Below are 19,338 nucleotides of genomic sequence, written 5' to 3'. Positions count from 1 at the left end.
GAAATGCACCTACATCCATTTAAAAATATTTTTATTCTAAACGTCAAAACAAGGTCTCTACACAGTCAGAACTGAGGAAACATAAAAAATGCTTTGTTTTGAGATATGAAATGCTTAATATGTCATTTCATTTAATTTATTAAAGGAATACTAAAAGTAATAACTTTGATCAAGGAACATACCATGGTTCACATTCCGTTATTTGTATTTTATGTACCAACAGAGGTAAAAACTATCTTTAAATTAGATGGATGGATTTTTTTTTTAATCATCATACCTTTAAATGAGGGGAAGAGAAAGAAAAATCAGGAATTTATGTAAATTTTTTATTGCTGTATGTATTTTTCTGTTAGCTTTACATGTTACAGGTATTAAGGTTGGTACAGAAGAATGCAATCTCTAACGAATTTTAACAATATTTTATTTTCCATTAACATTTTAAAAAGTAAGAATACAACATAATGAAAATTTTACATAATCAAAATTGAAGTCTGTAAGCATGTTTTCAGTTGCAATTATAATTAAATTTCTTACAATCAGATATCATATTTTAAAAAAGAAACCTTTAATATTCAACATACTTTATTATACCACTCATTTTCTGTTTTTTGTTTTGAAGATGCTGAGAGAAGTTTTTTATCAATTAAAGATGCCATATAAAATATTATACAGATATCAATATTAAGCACAACATTTTGAGTAAACTTTCTCCCATCTCTTTTGAGACTGTATGAAAACAATACATAAAATAAATATTTACTAAGACATTTTAAAAAGTTACATATTTAAATTGTTCAATTGACACATTATTACTGTAAACAATTACAAACCATGTAGATCATTATATAAAGGACCTTAAAAAATTGTGGCATACTTATTTTAAATTTATTTTATGAGTAAGACTAAAACAAACCAATATTCTTTATTTACATAATCTCATTTTTAAAAATTTAATTCCATATTTTTTAATTTCAAGTAGCCCCAATATATGAAGTATATGATGGATAACATTAAACAATCCAATGTATTAAAAATTAATCTTGTAGGCCAATATATTATTTTCTTCAGACTTATCCAATTTCTTATGCTAATTTTCCTCTTCAACACTTTTTTTAATGTTTAATAATATTTTTATACTGCATATTTGACCATTTTAAGATGAATGATTCAATTTTAGACATTATTTTTCTTTTTAAATACTAGGACTACTAAGATAAAATACTAGGAATGCAAACTGGAATTTAAGTAACCAACTGTCACTCAATTTCGTTACCCATTTTTTGCTAGCCTAAAATTTATAGGTAATTGTTATTAGATTTAATGTATGGATGGTAACAAAGGTGACTGGTTACCTAGCTAGGTTTGCTAATTATTTTAAGTTTTATTTTTTAATGTGAATAATTTTACAGATTCATGTAAGCAACATACATGCTAAACTGTTACTTATTAAATAAAATTTTATAAATTCTTGTATAGTGCATTTTCATCACCTGAGTCAAAACTTCATAAATATATGTGTAGCAAAGAACATTTAACTAGTGGTTTAAGGCACTGAAAAATCACAGTTTGCTGCTTGCAAAGAGAAGACAACAATAACAAAGCATAACAATTTCATGTAAATGCATTTTAAAGGAAAAACATTTCATAAATGCCCAAAAACTGCATTTATGCAAAAAGTAGAGTAACAAATCTGTATATGCCAACTTGCACCAATAAAATTTTACATCTGAACAGATACTTTTCTCACTCATGTTTGTTTATATATACAGTCAAAAGTCGTTAATCCGGACTCGTCGGGACTTTGGTGATTCCGGATTAAAGATCATCAGTTTAAATCTGGTAAAATGGCATGCAGAAATTATAAAATTAAAAATATGAAACCGTAATTTATGAAATAAAGAACAATTATGATCTAAAGGGTATCAAAATTTACAAAAAAAAAAAAAAAAAAAAAAAAAAAAAGAGCTTAATATTTATTTGTTTACTTTATTAAACATTCCTTTCAATGTAAGTTGTTTAAGTTGCTTCTTTTTTTTTGTGATAATACATGCTCTTTAATTCTATAAACAGACATAACTTCTTGTTCAGTTACAAAGTTCCGCTGTTCAAGTCCTATAATTGCTGTGTCGAGAACATCGACTAATTTGTCAATCGAAATTTTTTCGTTTTCAATAACCTCTGTTACTTTCTTCGCTATCGGAAGCAAATTATAATGACGAGGAATTTGGTTTAAATCATATCAAAGACGGAGTACATCGAGATGAAATACTACATTTAGTAAGGAAATATAAGCCAAATAAAATAAAAACATCTGCCCTGAAGATAAGGATAGTGCTGACAGATCAACTTCCAATTCATTGCGTGCTGCAGCGTTAAAGATAAACAAAGGATATGCCTTTATCCATTTTTTGCAGCAATTCCACTTTTTGTTTAATGGACTTCGAAACATACTTTTGCTTTGTAGATCCTTTACATATTAGTAAATATATATCAGAAATTCTATTAAACATAATCGAAAGTTCAAGCTTACTTTTATAAAATTGCTCTAACAGCCTGCAAAAAATAATAAGCCGAATCCAATTCGAAGATTAAGGTACAATGCAACGTGCAACATTAACTGAATTACATAATTTTAGCTTAGCTTATACCGTCTGTTATATATTAAACGTGCATTCGTAAACGTATTTTGCGCACATGCATATTCGCAGCCGTGCAGGTCTTACGCGCATGCGTCAATGCGACACATGCGCAGAAAGTTTGTAGCTTTGAGGTCCAGATTATAGATCATTCTGGATTATGGGTGTCTGAATTAACGACTTAAATACAAATACAAATTTACTTTATGCATTGTTAGACAAAAATATATGAAAGCATCTGATAATCACACTGTGCACATTTACTGTTCAATAATTGATTCTATTAATTTAATTAGACAGTATTTGTATTTTTTCTCCCTCCCCCAAATGATAAGCTAACTCAGAGCCTTTTTTGGTTTTACACTGGAAATATTCATTACAGAAGAAGTAATGAGTCATCAGTGTGAAATATATGTCTTACTTACATTTCACCCTAAAGTCAAACCAAGATTTGTAAATTTCTCTTGGACAGGATTCTGTTACTAAGGTTGTTATTTTATCCACTACCAAATTAGAGCTATAGGCACTTTCCTAAAATCACCACTAAACCAGTGCATTTTTTTTTAAACTCCTGAAACCCCCTAAGATTTATTTCCAGTAAATACAAAAAACATCGGGGAAGAGGGATCTTATAATCTCCAAACAGTTTTTAAACCTTAATGTTTTACTCGATAAAATTAACAATAAGTATAAAGTTCATATGGAATGCATGCTTCTGTCAAGGAACAAAAGATCAGTCACTACTTCAGGAATGGACTTCCAAGATTCCCAATGATTCTTGAAGAATGGGTTTTTCTGCTTTAGATTTTTTACCGGACATACCTAGTTTTGTGTTCATCGTTTTTGATTAGGGTTTGTTGATGCTCTCTGAACTACATTTTATATGATTTTTGTCAAGTCTGGATGGGTGGTCTGTGTTGAAAGGTTTTAATAATGTCATGAAGTACTGCAGAGGATGTGACCTGATTGCTTGCGAACCAAAGTTTCACATGTAAAAATATGTTCTGCAGTGACTTTTATGATGCAATATAACATTATAAATTGTGAATTTGAATTTTGAAACATAGATTCAGAGAAATAGCATATCAGCTGAGAAAACTAAATTACTAGATCTACTACAAGGATGTCAAACTCGCGGCCGACAACAAATATTTTTGCGGCCCGGCCAATATATCGGCAAATAATAATATATAATAATAAAATAACATATCGACGAAGAAAAAAATGAAATGTAGTAATTAACAATAATTTATTCAGTGTTGTTAGATTACTCACAGCGAGCTGACACACACACTACTTAAATTACAAATGCGTGTGAGTAGCTTCAGTTACCTTCGGCTTTTGGGGGACACGTGCACTCAGAACTTGTGTGCATCCCCCGATAGCCGAATGTGGCCGAACTCATGGTCTCAGTTTTCCAATCATAGTTTTGTACGATATATTGGTGCATGCACTTTGCTTTATTATTAATTATTACTTAATTCATATTGTTACGGATTTCATAGTTATTTATTTAGTTAGTTTTTTTTATTTAGAATTGTAATTAGATTTGCTTCATGTTGCCTTAGAAACGCAGACGATTTTTGAAAAGACAGCTGCGTTGGAAGGTTAAAAATAGAACAGCGCGTGCATTTAATACCTAATAAATAAATATCTCGTAATTGCTGTTGCCATCCACAAAAATCCAGATATTTATAGATGTTTACAGTATATTCGAGAAATTAATTATAAAGCTTATAAAAGCCGAGAACAAACAACTCATCTCGGTAGTAGCTGTAGTTCTAGCGAACTGTTTGTTTACTTAATGCTGTGATTGATTTGTAGCAATTTCGCTGTGAGATAGAATTAGTTTCTCTGTTTTGAATTGATTTTTGCTAAACGTTTGACATTTTGTGATATTATTAGAATATTTTTGAAGAAATATTTCAGCATTTTGATTTATCTCTTGTGGAAAGAATACATTTTTGTTAACTTTTTAATGCTAACCGTGTTTATTCCAGCCCTTTGTATTCAGTATGTCTATATCAAAACCAAGTGGTAGTAAAATTAAACGAAAAATCACTGACGAACATAGAATATTCCAAGTAAAATGGGAATTAGAATATTTTTGCTGTGAAATAAAAGATAAAATAATCTGCTTGATAGGTAATAATACTATTAATGTACCAAAGTTATATAATATTAAACGTAATTATGAACAACACAAATCGAAATATAACAATTACGAAGGATTAATGAGAGAAGAAAAGTTGAAAGAGCTCAAGTTAGGAGTGAAAAAGCAACAGTCCATGTTTAGTAAAGTATTGCAAGAAAGTGAAGCAGCGGTACATGCAAGCTACGTCTTGTCCGAGTTGATAGCTAAACATTCGAAGTCTTTTACTGACGGTGATTTCATCAAGGAATGCCTAATGAAAGCTTGTTTGTCCTGGAAATGTGAAGGCTTTTCAATCAATTTCATTGTCTTGAAATACAGTTGAGGAAAGAGTTACTGATTTAGCCGCGAATTTAAGTGATCAGATCAAAGCAAAATCATCTAGTTTCGAAAGTTTCTCCATAGCCTGTGACGAGAGCACGGACATTAGTGGCAAAGCTCAATTAGCAGTGTTTCTTCGTTCTTGTGACAAGAATTTCAACATTTTTGAGGAATTACTCTAACTAATACCGATGCCTGGTACTACCACAGGAAAAGATATATTTACTTGTGTTTTTGGACTTCTGCAGAAATACAATCTACCTTTGGCAAAATTAAATTCTGTAGCTACAGATGACGCTCCATCAATGACCGGGAAAAACAAGGGCTTCGTAGCATTACTAAGGAAAAAACTTAGTGAAATTCACGGTTCAAACATTCATCATATGCATTGTATTATACATCAAGAAGTTCTATGCACGCAAGTAATAAATATGAGAATGTTTTGTCATATATAAAAAAAGTTATAAATTTTATAAGATCTCGAGGTTTAAATCAGCGTCAATTCACTGCTTTCTTAAGTGAGTTAGATAGTGAATATTCGGTTTTGTCCTACTATACCGAGGTACGTTGGTTATCTTGCTCCAAGATTCTCAAACAATTCTGGGATTTGAAAGAAGAAATATGTCAGTTTTTAAAAACGAAAAATCAAGATGTAAGTTTGTTTTACGATCCAATATGGATACAAGATTTATCTTTCTTGGTTGATATAACCAAACACTTAACCGATTTAAATTTATCGTTACAAGGAAAAGATCATATCATTACGAACATGTTTGACATATCAAATGTCAACTAGTTCTTTGGGAAAAACAACTTAAAAATGAAGATTTGACGCACTTCCCGACATGCAGCATGAACAAATCAAGTTTAGATGATATTTGTTCGTATTAAAAATACGCAAAAAAAATTGCAAATTTAACAACTGAATTTGAAATCAGGTTTAATGATTTTATTTCCCTCGAAGACAATTTTTTTTTGTTTTCTTCGATTTTCTCAATAAGTATTGACTCAGTACCCAGCCATATGCAAATGGAGGTGATCGAGATTCAAAGCAACTCAAATTTGAAAGCAAAATTCATTGAAGTGGGCGTGCCTGAATTTTACAAATATTTACCAGCCAGGTTTGAAAATACTTAAATTCGCATATGAAATTATTTCCATGTTTGGTAGCACTTATCGGTGCGAGCAGTTATTTTCAGTCATGAAAGGTAATAAGTCTCCTATTAGAAACCGTATTAATGATGCTCACCTTGGGTCAGCGTTGAAAGTTATCACTGCAAACAAAATTTCTCCCGAAATAGGAAAGATAATAGCAGAGAGGAGATGTCAAATATCAGGACGTAAACATTATATTTTTCTTGTTCTTTTCTATATAAATATATATATATGTTTATTATTGTATTATTCGAAAAAAATCTACGTTTCTATGAATATTGATTTTTTTTTTTTTTTTTTCAGCCTACCTAGTTAACCTTGTTTGTTTGGCCCAAGCGTACCTATGAGTTTGATATCCCTCATCAACACACCAAAAGCATTCATCAAAAATTCCTGATCAACATTTTGATTATATTCTGTTTCATATGATGTATATCAAATTAATGCATTAATTAATGCAATTAATGCACTCAAGTTAATCATTTAACCAATTTGTGTAAGGCTCTAGAGATTACAGTGAATATAGTTATTAAGATGATAATACCCCCCTTTTTTGTTTCTTGTAATTCTCATTTAATTAGTTTATAAAATATTTTTGAGCACAAGAACATTTAAACTAAAGGCTTAACTTTTGAAATGAATTTTCAGATTTTAACAAACAGCTATAATTTGTATTCAATCATAAATATATTGAAGGAAGGCTAGAATATTCTTTATCTAATGGTGCAGTTTGTCCTTATAGCTAAGCAATCAAAATAACACCAGAAGACAGCATAGAGAGCAATTACGACAGAGGAATTCACAAAATTAACTGAAACTCTCTCTCTCTCTATATATATATAAAGCTAGCTGGCTGAAAGCACAGGGTGCAAAAATCTCCTCAAAAAACTTGAGGGGCACTAAGCAGTTTCAAAAAATGAAAATATACATAAAAATAATGCTTGTACAGGATTTAATGCAATAAAAAAATACTAAGCTCTCTAAAAAAGAACATTCAAGATAATATTTAGATAAGCAAGATTTGAAATTGCTTTACAGAATGCAGCAATACAATAAACTGATTTTATTCATGTGTATGTACATAAAATAATTTTACAGAAGCATTGAACTTTGTGAAGTATAAAAATAGAGTATGCACATTTTATGTGATAATTATGGCAAAAAATGTATTCTACGATGTTTCCAATGTGAATGATATTACTTAAATTAATAGTAATTTTAAACATAAATTATTGAACAAATATTATATATATTAATAAATATTATAAATATTAATAACTATACTTTTTAATAATTTAATTTTACTAGGGAACTTGAGTGCTATTGTTATGACATTTTTATACAAAATATTGCCAAAATTAAAATTTTTAAATTTTAACTATCACAATAAGTGATAAAAATAATAATTATATATAGTTTTAATCTATAATGTACATAATATTCCAGCAGTTTATCACATATTTTAAAAAATCTTTATTCAATATGTTGCAAACTAGAATGTGTGTGAGTGTAGGGAAGGGGACCTTAGAGTTTGTTCAAATGCTCAGTTGAAAAGAAAAATGTTAATTTAAAAAATTTATCAAACTGAAATCTTATAATCAATTTTTAAGAGACTACAGAAAATAGTGCACACATATATTATCAATATAATTTAATAAATGCTTTCTCTTTAAATACACAGTAAAAGATTTTGTATAGAAAAATATTTTTCTGGACTAGTTCCAACCAAAAATATTTGTATAATTTGTTTTATTTATTAGGCAGCCAACTGTTAAGTATATTATATGTTTACCAAATAAAACTTAGAACAGGATATAAAGGTAATTGAGAGAAAAAAATTAAATGATTCAGCTTTCTTATTTATTACACAAAAATTATCTTAAAAATTTACTGAATAGTTAAAAATATATTTATATACATCAATTAAATATTTAAATTATATTTAAGCTATATTCTGAAAAGTACTGTTAATAGAAATTAACGCCGATCATCAAAATTTGTTTCATAACTGATTTTATGGAGAATAAAAATCAAATATCTAACTTAAGAGTTGCATAAAAAAAAAAAAATAAATAAATAAATAAAAAAATTACTCACACTTATGGGGGGGGGAATTACTGAAACACCCAAGTCTAAGATGAATGCTAATGAATACTTTACCTCAAATTACAATCAATGCAAGAGGCAAGATTACAGTAAAAAAATAAAATAAATGTATAATGAGGTATAAAAAATAAGACAAATAACAAATACAAAAGTTAAAAATAAGCTTTTGCCTTTTGAGGAATTACTGACTGTCATCATCGTCACTTTCTTTTTGGTTACTAGAAAGAAAAATGTCAATTATTAAAATAATTAAATGCCCACATAGAAAGCATATGTTAATGTAAAAATTGCAAAAAATATGTCTATTAGTAGAGATATCTAACCCATTACAGAACATAGAAACTAAAGGACACTGATACCAGAAATCCTACTATGTCTAAAATCTGATGTCTGATATGTAAGGCTACAAAATTTTCTTTATTTTTAAAATTTAAAGAACACTTTTTTTTTATTAACATGCTTACACTTACATTAAAATCTGCTCTTTGAATTAATAGAATGAGAATTGGTAATGTCAGCTAACCTTAACCCGCGAGCACACGCACCGATCCGACGAACACGAGAACACACGCCGGGTATGTCATACCCGAATAAAACGTTTGTAATTAAAAATTTGCTGAATAAAATTAATCGGTTTTTAAAAGAAATTAAAATGTAAAACCAAGTTAATACTTCATTTTAGACAAAATATGAAAGAATAAGGAGAGGTAAAATTATTTACTTACAATTTTTTGAACATTGTTTACAAAATGAGGTCATATGTTCTACACATATACTTTTGCTACAATTTTCACAAATGAATCTAGTCTTTCTATCTTTTTTCTTGGGGCACTCTGTACACCTCTTGTAAGTAATTTTAGGTTTTTTTTGGGGGTTCATTGTTAACATGTTCATCGGTGGTCAGTGTTTGTCTAGAATCAGGAACTACAGATGCTCGTCGTCATTCATTTTGAACACTTTCTATTAGCTGCATCCCTAAGGCTTTGAGAAAAGTACGCCTGGTACGGTATTCCGTTGATGGTAGAATTATTCTTGCATTAATGGCAGCCACGTTTAACACTGAAAAGAAAATCACCATAGGCCACGTTCACATGGGATGATTTATAAACTCCACATAAATACAATCCAATTAAAGCTTTGATTTCCAACTCATTTGTTGCTTTTGCATCCCGTTCACGAGTGAAATTTCCACGTACTGAATCAATATAAATATTTGTATTGTCGACTACATGTTTTAACATATCTTCATCGATAAGCAGTGACCAGGAATCTAAAGGTGTTGAGACGTCTTTAGAATACTTCGTATTTCCCGGGAGTTTAGTTATAATATTTTTGGCGCCAATTCTAACATTAGTCCGGAATTTATTTTTGTTCCTTTTTACTCCATTTTTTCCAACATAAAACTCATTGCTATATTCCAAAGTTTCATTTTTTGTTTCTGTATCTAAATCACTATTCTCTATGAATGAATCATGATTACTATTATATTCTTCGTCATCAACATCTTCATCATCTTCACTAAATGAATCCTCATCAGAAGAAACTGTTTCAAGAAGATTCTTCAATTTTTTCATCTCTTCATCGTAAGGATTATACGGCACCATGCTTACAACTCAAGAAAAACCTATACTAAAAGCTTGAAAACGAGACGTGCGAAGTGACTCACTGAAAAACGCGAGTACACGCGCAGGTATGACATGCCCGAACAACGCTGTTCCTAAAAAACCGTTGCACCTATCACCTCAGGAATTTTCCCCATTTAAGTATGTGACCTTGAACTCAGCTACACCAAGTTTCGTCCTTTTATGAAAGAATGGGTGAGAAATATACAAAACGAAAAGTGCACATGGGTATGACATACCCGTTGCGTGTGCTCGCGGGTTAAAGAGACTCCACTGTTTATATCTGTCATTAAGTGGTATTTCTTCTACCTTGTGAGGCTTCCTTTTACAGTTTAATATTAAGTAAAACTTTGTGAAAGTTACCAGACCAGATGCTCAGTTTTTAAAATTTAAACTTAGTTGATGGAACACTAAATTTTAGCTGTTTTTATTTTTGCTGCATTCATTTAGTGTTCTAACACGGTAGTAAAAGAAAGAAGGATGGCTAGAACAACAGCTAGAAAGTTTTAGATTATGAAAAAATGAGTTTATCCTTATAAAGACATATTTGTATTCATGTGTTAAATTTGTGGCAATAATTGTCCTTTGTTTATCCAAACTTTGAAATAGCACAATATTTTAAACAGTAAAATGCACATATTAATGCTCATTAAAAATCAGACCAATCAAAGACCAGTGACAAACTGAAGCAAAAAATAATGTGAAATTTATTGTTTACTCTACATCACACCACACAACTGCTGAAGAACTCAACATATTCAAGAAATCAATTCATATCATTTTCGGGAAAACTTAATGAAAATGCAAATATATTTCACAAAAACTATCTTAAGAAATGATAAGAATTGAACACTCCAGACAAACAAGGATGTACAAATACCTACATTTTCCTGTCATACTAAACATGATGCAGGGTTCTGAGTAAGACAAGAAAATCACATAGTAGATTGCACTATAAAAAGACTTCAGGTACTCTCAAAATAAACGAATGAACTAAAAAACTGAAAATTAGTGACTATTTTAGTTTATTTCTACAATTAATAAGGTATCACTTGTGGCGAATTTGTTCTAGACCAGTTGTTCTCAACTTTTTTTTTTAGGCCTTATTCCTCTCTTTCACCACTGCTAAAAGATCATCCCCCCTTCTTTTCCAAACGTCCCAGATATAAATATACATTTATTTAGATTTAACATATTTTATAAATTAAACAATAAAAGATATAGAAAATGTTGGCAAATACCAAAACTTGAAAAAGAATAGTTGTTTATACTCATAAATTAAAATTCAAAACTAACAGCTAAATAAAAGGTTGACTGCATCCCCTCCAAACTATGAAATTTCTCCTAAGGGGGAAAACTCCCCTGGTTGAGAATTCCTATTCTAGATTATGAAACTTCTACTGGATAGTACTATTTGAAGGAAAGATTATTAGGCCAGAATATAATGAGCTAAGAAGCTAGTAACTGGCATGTTGCAATGTTTTGTTCTAGCAAATTCTAGCAAAGAATAGTTTATTTCATTTAATCTTTTTCACTAGTTTATTCAGTGTATATACCTGTATCTCATAGCAATCATCTCTATAGAGATAACCATCTATGAAAGTGATGAGCCTTTCTCAGAAAATAATTTACAAGAAATTAACAGGCCATTTGAAAATTATTAAAAATATTCTTAATTAAACTGTAAACTTTGGTTCTTTTCTTAAGTAAAAATATTATTGAATGCGATCCATTAGTAAAACTAAATTTTTGCTCCTTTTGAACAAAATTAAAATTTAGCTGAAAAAATTTTGAATTTTAAAAGTGCCCTTGCCTGTTTCTGCATTTCTTTCTTGAATGTGGAATAGTATAAACAGATAATTATCAAAATATTAGGAAAATATACCGTTTGAACATATTTAAAAAAAGAGTACTATATTTCCTTGCATATTCCACCCCCAGCCTATTAAGGACGGAAAAAAATAAAATTATTCAGATAATTTTTTCTCTTTATCAGCATGTTCACAGATAAAGCGCCCCTAAATTTTAGAATGGATTTGTACATGTAGCGATTGATTTCATCTTAGAAACAAAGAAAAACCCTCTGAAAAAGTCATGCCAAACCTTTCCTTTCTAACTGTTGAACTTTATGCCAGCCTCACAGAAAACCAACCAATCACAGTCAAGAAAACACAAATTGACATTCAGTCTACAATTTTGCTCAGTCAGGTGCCTATTCACCTTCTCTAGTTCTTTCATTCATTCTAATTTGACCTCTTCTAATTATTTAAGGATGATTTGAGGCCTAAGGAACAGCACAGACAACAATAAGAATGGCAAGATTCAGTTTACAGGGTAATAGCAATGAAAATACATGATTAGATATTGTAATGCTAATATTATTCTGTATTCTTATTGGAATGTAGCATTCTTTTAAAGAAATAACATGGTGATAGCTACCTGTAGTTTATTCATGACTCCTTTTATTTATGTTCATAATATAACTCATAAATTAAAGTATTTGCATTATTTTCCCCTCTCAATTTTCAAACAAAAATTATTGAAAAAATAAAGAGGGAAAATACTGCAAGGAGATATGGCAGTATACAGAAAGCGACTTACAAGGTAACCAAAAAAGTTTTTGGTGTTTCTGAACATTGGAAGAGTGAACCTCAACTTAAAAATAGTTGCCAAACCTGGCGATGAAGTTGCTAGGATGGGAGTCCAGACACTGAACAAGAGTATAAAAGCGTGTTGGATTGGTACGTCAAACATAACTCACACAGTGACTGATTGCTATTTTCAATATAAAAAAAAAAAAAAAAAGAAAAAGAAAAATAAAACCTGTTTGTGCAATTTTTTTACAAAACTTGGCTCTTTTGTACATATATATATATATATATATATATGAATATATGAAATGAAACTGTGGTTCAATGACACGACGCTAATGATTTGATCGTGAATGCGGTACAAACTTGCATTAAAATTTCCGATGAAACAGTCTTTTCCCATGATACACTGTGAACATAGCTTAACAAACTCGTGTAGAATTTTTTATAATTAGGACTGGCCAAAGAATGTAATGGCAGAATAATTTTGGAGGCATTGAAATAGAAACGCTGAGATGCGTAGATACTTGATGCTTAGAGCGTCCATCCATTTTTGAAGAAAAAGCAGTCAAGCCAGATTAAATTCCTTTTTTATTTAAATTCTCGTTTTGTGGCCACAATTCACTTGGCACTTTACTTGTGTCTATTAAAGAATATTTAGAATTTTGATATTATTGCCATAGAAGTGAAATTAGCAGGACACGATTGCAGAAAGGCGTCTGGCCAGGAGGAAAGCACAAGCAAAAGTGACGTTTCAGTTCATAAAAAGAAGGGAGGGAGTTAAAAGTTTTAATTTTTACTTTTGGTTTACAATTTGGTGATTGGTCAAGAGGCATCTGCATTAAGGGTTACTTAAGATCACATGATTAATTTGAATGATGCAGTTAAGACTTACAGCACTTTTTTTAGTTAATTTGAATCATGCAGCACTTTTTTTAGAACAAAAAATAAAAGAGGTTATAGTGAATTAAATTTCAAAGTGTGCTTTCATATTTTTTATCTTACACATATTTATATGCACACACACAATCTGATATTCTGTCCAAACATATTTGCTAGAACAATGCTATATACATCTATTACATATTTTAAGTTGCTAATTTGAGCCAGGAAAAATGGAAGTTGTATTTCACCAGTCAGCAAATTAGAATGAGAGATATAGAACTGTCTCATTTTTAGACTGAGAGCACTTAATGATTAAGTAACTCTACGAAGTTACTATGAATCTGATAATGCTATTTAATTTCAATATTACTTCCAACATTTATGATGTTTAATGGCTGTCATGTATCTGGCTGCAGTGAGCCAATCAGCTGCCTGGCAGAACCCAGCAAGTGAGAGAGACAAGAGTTGCATGTTAGCCTCAGAGGAGGCAGGTTGTAGATTAACTATGCTGTAGGAGCGAGGTAGTGCTCCCTTTTTTACCATTATTCTTTGAACGTTAATTTTTAATAAATGTTTGTGTCGTTTTCCTTATGGTGCCTTATTCATCCGTAAGGTCATCACAGCACGCTCTCGATTTCTAGAACCAGAGCGAACGAAGCCGACTGGATTTTGAGAAAAGGTGAGAAATTTTTGTTGTAACTTTAAGGAAAATTTCTTCTCAATATGTTTAAGGGAGTAGTTAAAAGTGATTTGATTTCGGTATTGAAGGAACTCGGTGAAGAAGCCGATTCTAGTTTAAAAGTTCTAGAATTAAAAGATAAGCTTTTAAGTTCTAAAGAATATTTGAAAGATAAAGATTTTGTTATTGAATTCCTTAATACTACGGTTGAAGAAAGGAAAAAGTCAGAAGAAATTGTGAAACTGCGTTTAATGCAAATCGAAAGTAGCAACGAATCTAGTAACAACGTAGAAAATACACTTTTATTAGACAAGCTTTTGAAAGCTGTACAGGCATTATCGATTTCTGTACCTAAAAAGGGTGAAGCATGGAACTTATTTTTTGATTCTATAGAAAGGGCTTTTAAGCATAAGAACGTACCAAATGAGTTTAAGTCTGAAATTTTACTTAAACTGATAGGTGATAAATCTTCTAATATTTTAGTATATATTAAAGATGATGATTTGAAAGATTATGGAAAAATTAAATCTTTAATCATTAAGGAATATGAACCATCACCAATTATATGTTTAGAAAATTTTCGCCAAGCTCAAAGGTTGACGGGGGAAACTCATTTGCAATCTCGTTTAAGATCATGTTGGATCCATTATTGTAAAAGTAGAAACGTCAATGATTTTGAGTCTTTAATTAACTTAATAATTTCTGACAAACTTTTTCAAACGTTGGATAGTGATTTAGCGTGCCATGTTGCAGTTCGCAAAGGTGAAAGTTGGCTACGTCCAGAAGAACTAGCGAAGGAATGCGACACTTATTTCATCGCAAAAGGTAAATCTTTTGATGACATAAGAGGTGAAAAACGCGCTAATTTTCGTGATTCATACAACAAAAACTCTAAATACATTCCACCAGCGCTAAGAAAAGATTCAGTGGTAAAAGAACAGAAACATTCGTTCAAACCGCAAGAATGTTACGTGTGTAGTAGCAGTTTACATTTGGCTAAGGATTGCCCGAACAGGCGAAATAAATTTGAGAGGTCCAATAAACAGAACGATAATTTCCCGGTCAAACCGAAAGTTAACACTTCAAGTAAACCGAAGGACAATGTGGTTGTTACAAATGTGAATTCTAAACATTTACAAAAACGCGAGTGTTCTGACGGAAAACTTAATTTTTATTCCTTGGAAAAGATTACTATTTACATTGCAGGGAAGCAAGTAGAAGCTATAAAAGATTCAGGTACGGAAATACCAATTTTGAACACTACATTAATTCCTGATTTAAAAATAGAAAGTAAGGGTAAAATCATTTTAAGTTCCGCATTTGGTGACGTCATAGAGGCAACGTTAGCAACTATTCCCATTTATTACAAAAAACCAAACAGTTGTCTACATTCACGCGTAGAAGCGCTTTTCGCGTTGACAGATAAGCTCAATGTTCAATGTTTAATTACAGCAGATTTATGGGGTCGCATATTTGAAGACGAGAATGAATCAACAGTCTTCCCTGAAACGAAACCGGAAACTCATGAACAAAAACAACGTGAGGTGGCGCCGTTGAACTGTCAAACGTAAATCTTTTTTACAGCTCAGTTGTGAATCAGAATGATGAAAGACTAAACAGATATTCGGAATCGAATAAATTTAAGGTCGATCAGAGAAACTGCCAAACATTAATAAATTCTTTTAAGGATGCAGAATTAGGGAAGAATAATTTCTTTTTACAGGACGAATTATTGTTTCATAAAGAAAAAAATATGTGGGGAAAACATACAACAGTTAGTTTTGCCCGAGAATTATCGAAATAAAGTCCTTCAATTAGCTCATGATTCCATATTCGGAAATCATTTAGGTATGAGAAAAACTAAAGAAAGAATTAAGCTTTCATTTTATTGGCCGAACGTATCCAAAGACGTAGAAAATTATTGTAGAACATGCGAAAGATGTCAATTAAAAGGTCCGGAAAGACAATCGGGTAAAATTCCGATTACTCCTATTGTTCGCGCGCCATATCCCTTTCATACAGTAAATATAGATATTATTGGTGAAATTTCACCTCCTTCAGGAAGGAAACATAAATATTGTTTGTGTTTGATAGATAATCATTCAAAATGGCCAGAAGTCATACCTTTAAAAAGTCTTTCTGCTAAAGCTACTTGTGAGGCTCTTTTAGATATTTTTATGAGAACCGGTATTCCAGAAATAATTTGTAGTGATCAAGGCACTAATTTTACCTCACAGTTAACTCAAGAATTCGAAAAAAGGTTAGGAACTCATCCTCGTTTTTCGACACCTGGTTATCCAGCATCAAATGGCTCAGTGGAAAAATGGAATCGGGTATTTAAACAAATGTTACATCATGTAATTCGCACAGATCCTGTTAATTGGGACAAGCACATACCTTATTTACTTTTTTCGTATCGTGAAGTTCCAAATTGCACTACCGGTGTATCTCCATTTATGCTTATGTACGGTCGTGAAGCTAGAGGTCCCTTAGCTGTGTTAAAATCATCATGGTCCGGTGAAATACCATTACCTCTTAATCTGAGTAATTCAGCAGTTAATTATCTACAAGAATTAAAGATAAATTTAGAGAAAGCATCTGAGCTCGCTTCTTTATCCGCCACGGATAAACAAAACGCTTATGCATATTATTTTAACCGTCGCAAAAGTTTGAAAGAATTTAAAAATGGTGATCTAGTATATTTACTTATACCAGACTCTAGCAACAAGCTATATGCTAGGTGGACAGGTCCAGGTGAAATTGTTGAAAGAGTAAATCCTCATTCTTACAAAGTTAAATTACCTGATGGGAGTGTGAGGCATGTTCATGTGAACAAAATAAGAAAATTTTATGTTCGAGCACAAACTGTGGGAGTGATATTTGAAGATGATTCTGAGTTTGGGGAAATTCATGCAACTCCAAATAAAGGAGATTGCGCAGCAACTAGAAGGAAAATCGAGGTGGATATTAGTCATTTAGAGGGTAGCAAACAAAAGGAATTACACGAGCTTTTACTCAAGCACATCGCGTTATTTTCTGGTGAGATCCAAATAGCCAGCATTGGTGAACATAGAATTCGGTTGTTACCTGCAGCTGAAAGAAAAAAGCCGTATATCTATAAGATCCCAGAATCTTTGAAACCTGAAGTAGATAAACAGATCGAGGAATTGGAGAGCTTGGGTCTTATTGAGCCAAGTGAAGCTGAAATAGCATACCCAGTCGTATGTGTTGCCAAGAAAGATGGAAGTATGCGTTTATGTATTGATTTCAGGTTGTTGAATCAAGTAACCAAGCCTGTTGATTTTCCAATGGAGAATGTGACTGATCTAATCAATAAAATTGGACACGCGAATATTATCACTTGTTTAGATGTCTTGAAGGGTTACTGAGAAATACCTTTAGAAGAAGAAAGTCGTGATTTAACATCATTCAAGACACATTGTTCCCAATATCGTTGGAAAGTGATGCTTTTTGGATTAAAAAATGCAGCTTCTACTTTTCAGCGAGTGATGAATGATGCCTTAAGAAAACATAGTGATTTTTGCAAAGCATATATTGATGATATTGCTATCTTTTCACCAGATTGGAATTTGCACCTCAAAAATTTAGATGCTGTGCTAACTACATTTAGTAATCTCAGATTTACGGTAAACGTAAAGAAATGTGTTTTTGCACGTTCGAAGATAAAGTATTTAGGACATATAATAGGAGCTGGAAGACATCAACCTGATCCTGAAAAATTACAAGCCATCGAAATTATAAAAAGTCCTAAAACGAAGACTGCTCTAAAGAGTGCATTAGGCTTATTCAATTATTATCGTTATTACATAAAGAATTATGTAGAAATAGCTCGCCCATTGACGGAGGTTACGAAAAAGAAAATTCCTGAGATAATTCCATGGACCGCTGTTGAGGAATCAGCATTTCAAGAACTGAAACGTCGACTGTGTGAAGCACCAAAACTGTACACTCCAGAACCAGAAAAACCTTACACCATACAGTGTGATGCTAGTTCATATGGTGTTGGTGCTTGCTTGTAACAACGAGACAGCAAAGGCAGTTTGCATCCTATCAGCTTTGCCAGTCAAAAACTTTCGAAGACTCAGCAGAACTGGTCAACTATTGAACGCGAGGCTTATGCCATTGTGTGGTCATTAAAAAAGTTCGAGTGTTGGGTGTTTGGATCGAATATCAAGCTGATCACAGACCATAATCCATTATTATATTTGTATAAGTCGGCACCACATTCAGCCAAATTACAGAGGTGGGCAATGGCACTTCAGCGCTATAATATTCATATTTCTCATTGCCCTGGTGCACAATTGAAAAATGCAGATAGTCTTTCAAGACTAGTTGGTGAATGAAATAGGTGTGGACTAAGTATGAACTAATATGTTTTGAAACTTTGCATTAGTTATCTTTCTTTTGTTCCGGAATTGTACGAGAGCTACTTTCCATCTGTTTTGAAAATCAAATTACTGGTTTCTATTTAATATTGCATTATAATAGTGTGTTTTGAAATAGTATTGCATATATGTTTTATTACAGAACTCCGGTATTGTATCAAGCCATCTGTTCATCTGTTGTGAGATGAATGTTTATTGCATTTATTTCAAAGTATGTTATTACATCATGTATACATGTTTATATATTTTGAATTAGTTTGGTTAAGGAAAAATATATATAATGAGATACTTGGCAAGTATAGGTATTACGTTTGTAAAAGTGTTTATATATGTCATTTTAGTGCTTAATTGTTTATTTCAATGTGAGAGAATTTAAATATTAATTAAGCATTGTATGTGAAGTATACAATTTAAGTTTGTATTTGCTGGTTCAGTTTTCAGATTCTGCTTCGCTTTGGCGTAGCACAATCTTACCGGGGGGTCATGTATCTGGCTGCGGTGAGCCAATCAGCTGCCTGGCAGAGCCCAGCAAGTGAGAAAGACAAGAGTTGCATGTTAGCCTCAGATGAGGTAGGTGGTAGATTAACTATGCTGTAGGAGCGAGGTAGTGCTCCCTTTTTTACCATTATTCTTTGAACGTTAATTTTTAATAAATGTTTGTGTCGTTTTCCTTATGGTGCCTTATTCATCCGTAAGGTCATCACAATGACCTTTAAAGCAAAAGCCTGTTCTCCTTTCTAAACTATGAAAATATGAAATTTTATTTAAGAACAAGATGTAATACA

At 31.6% G+C, this 19,338-nt stretch overlaps 1 protein-coding gene across 2 annotated transcripts in view; it reads right to left on the bottom strand.

Annotated features, from left to right (window-relative positions):
* Nucleotides 1–400: 400 nt before the first annotated feature.
* LOC118188852 (cellular tumor antigen p53-like) overlaps nt 401–19,338 on the bottom strand; it is a 171,204-nt gene continuing 152,266 nt past the window's right edge. For both annotated transcript variants that reach the window (XM_085816763.1, XM_085816764.1), the window contains exon 13: nt 401–8,588. In XM_085816763.1, coding sequence (XP_085672889.1) covers nt 8,552–8,588 — 37 coding nt within the window. In that variant the 3' untranslated portion in view covers nt 401–8,551. The remainder of the gene's footprint in view (nt 8,589–19,338) is intronic.

Source organism: Stegodyphus dumicola, chromosome 5 (assembly GCF_044657685.1).
Source record: "Stegodyphus dumicola isolate Sdum_Otavi_A_Nest chromosome 5, ASM4465768v1".
Taxonomy (NCBI): Eukaryota; Metazoa; Arthropoda; class Arachnida; order Araneae; family Eresidae; genus Stegodyphus; species Stegodyphus dumicola.
The sequence above is the reverse complement of the archived record's forward strand: the minus strand, read 5'-3'. Positions and strand labels throughout refer to the sequence as shown.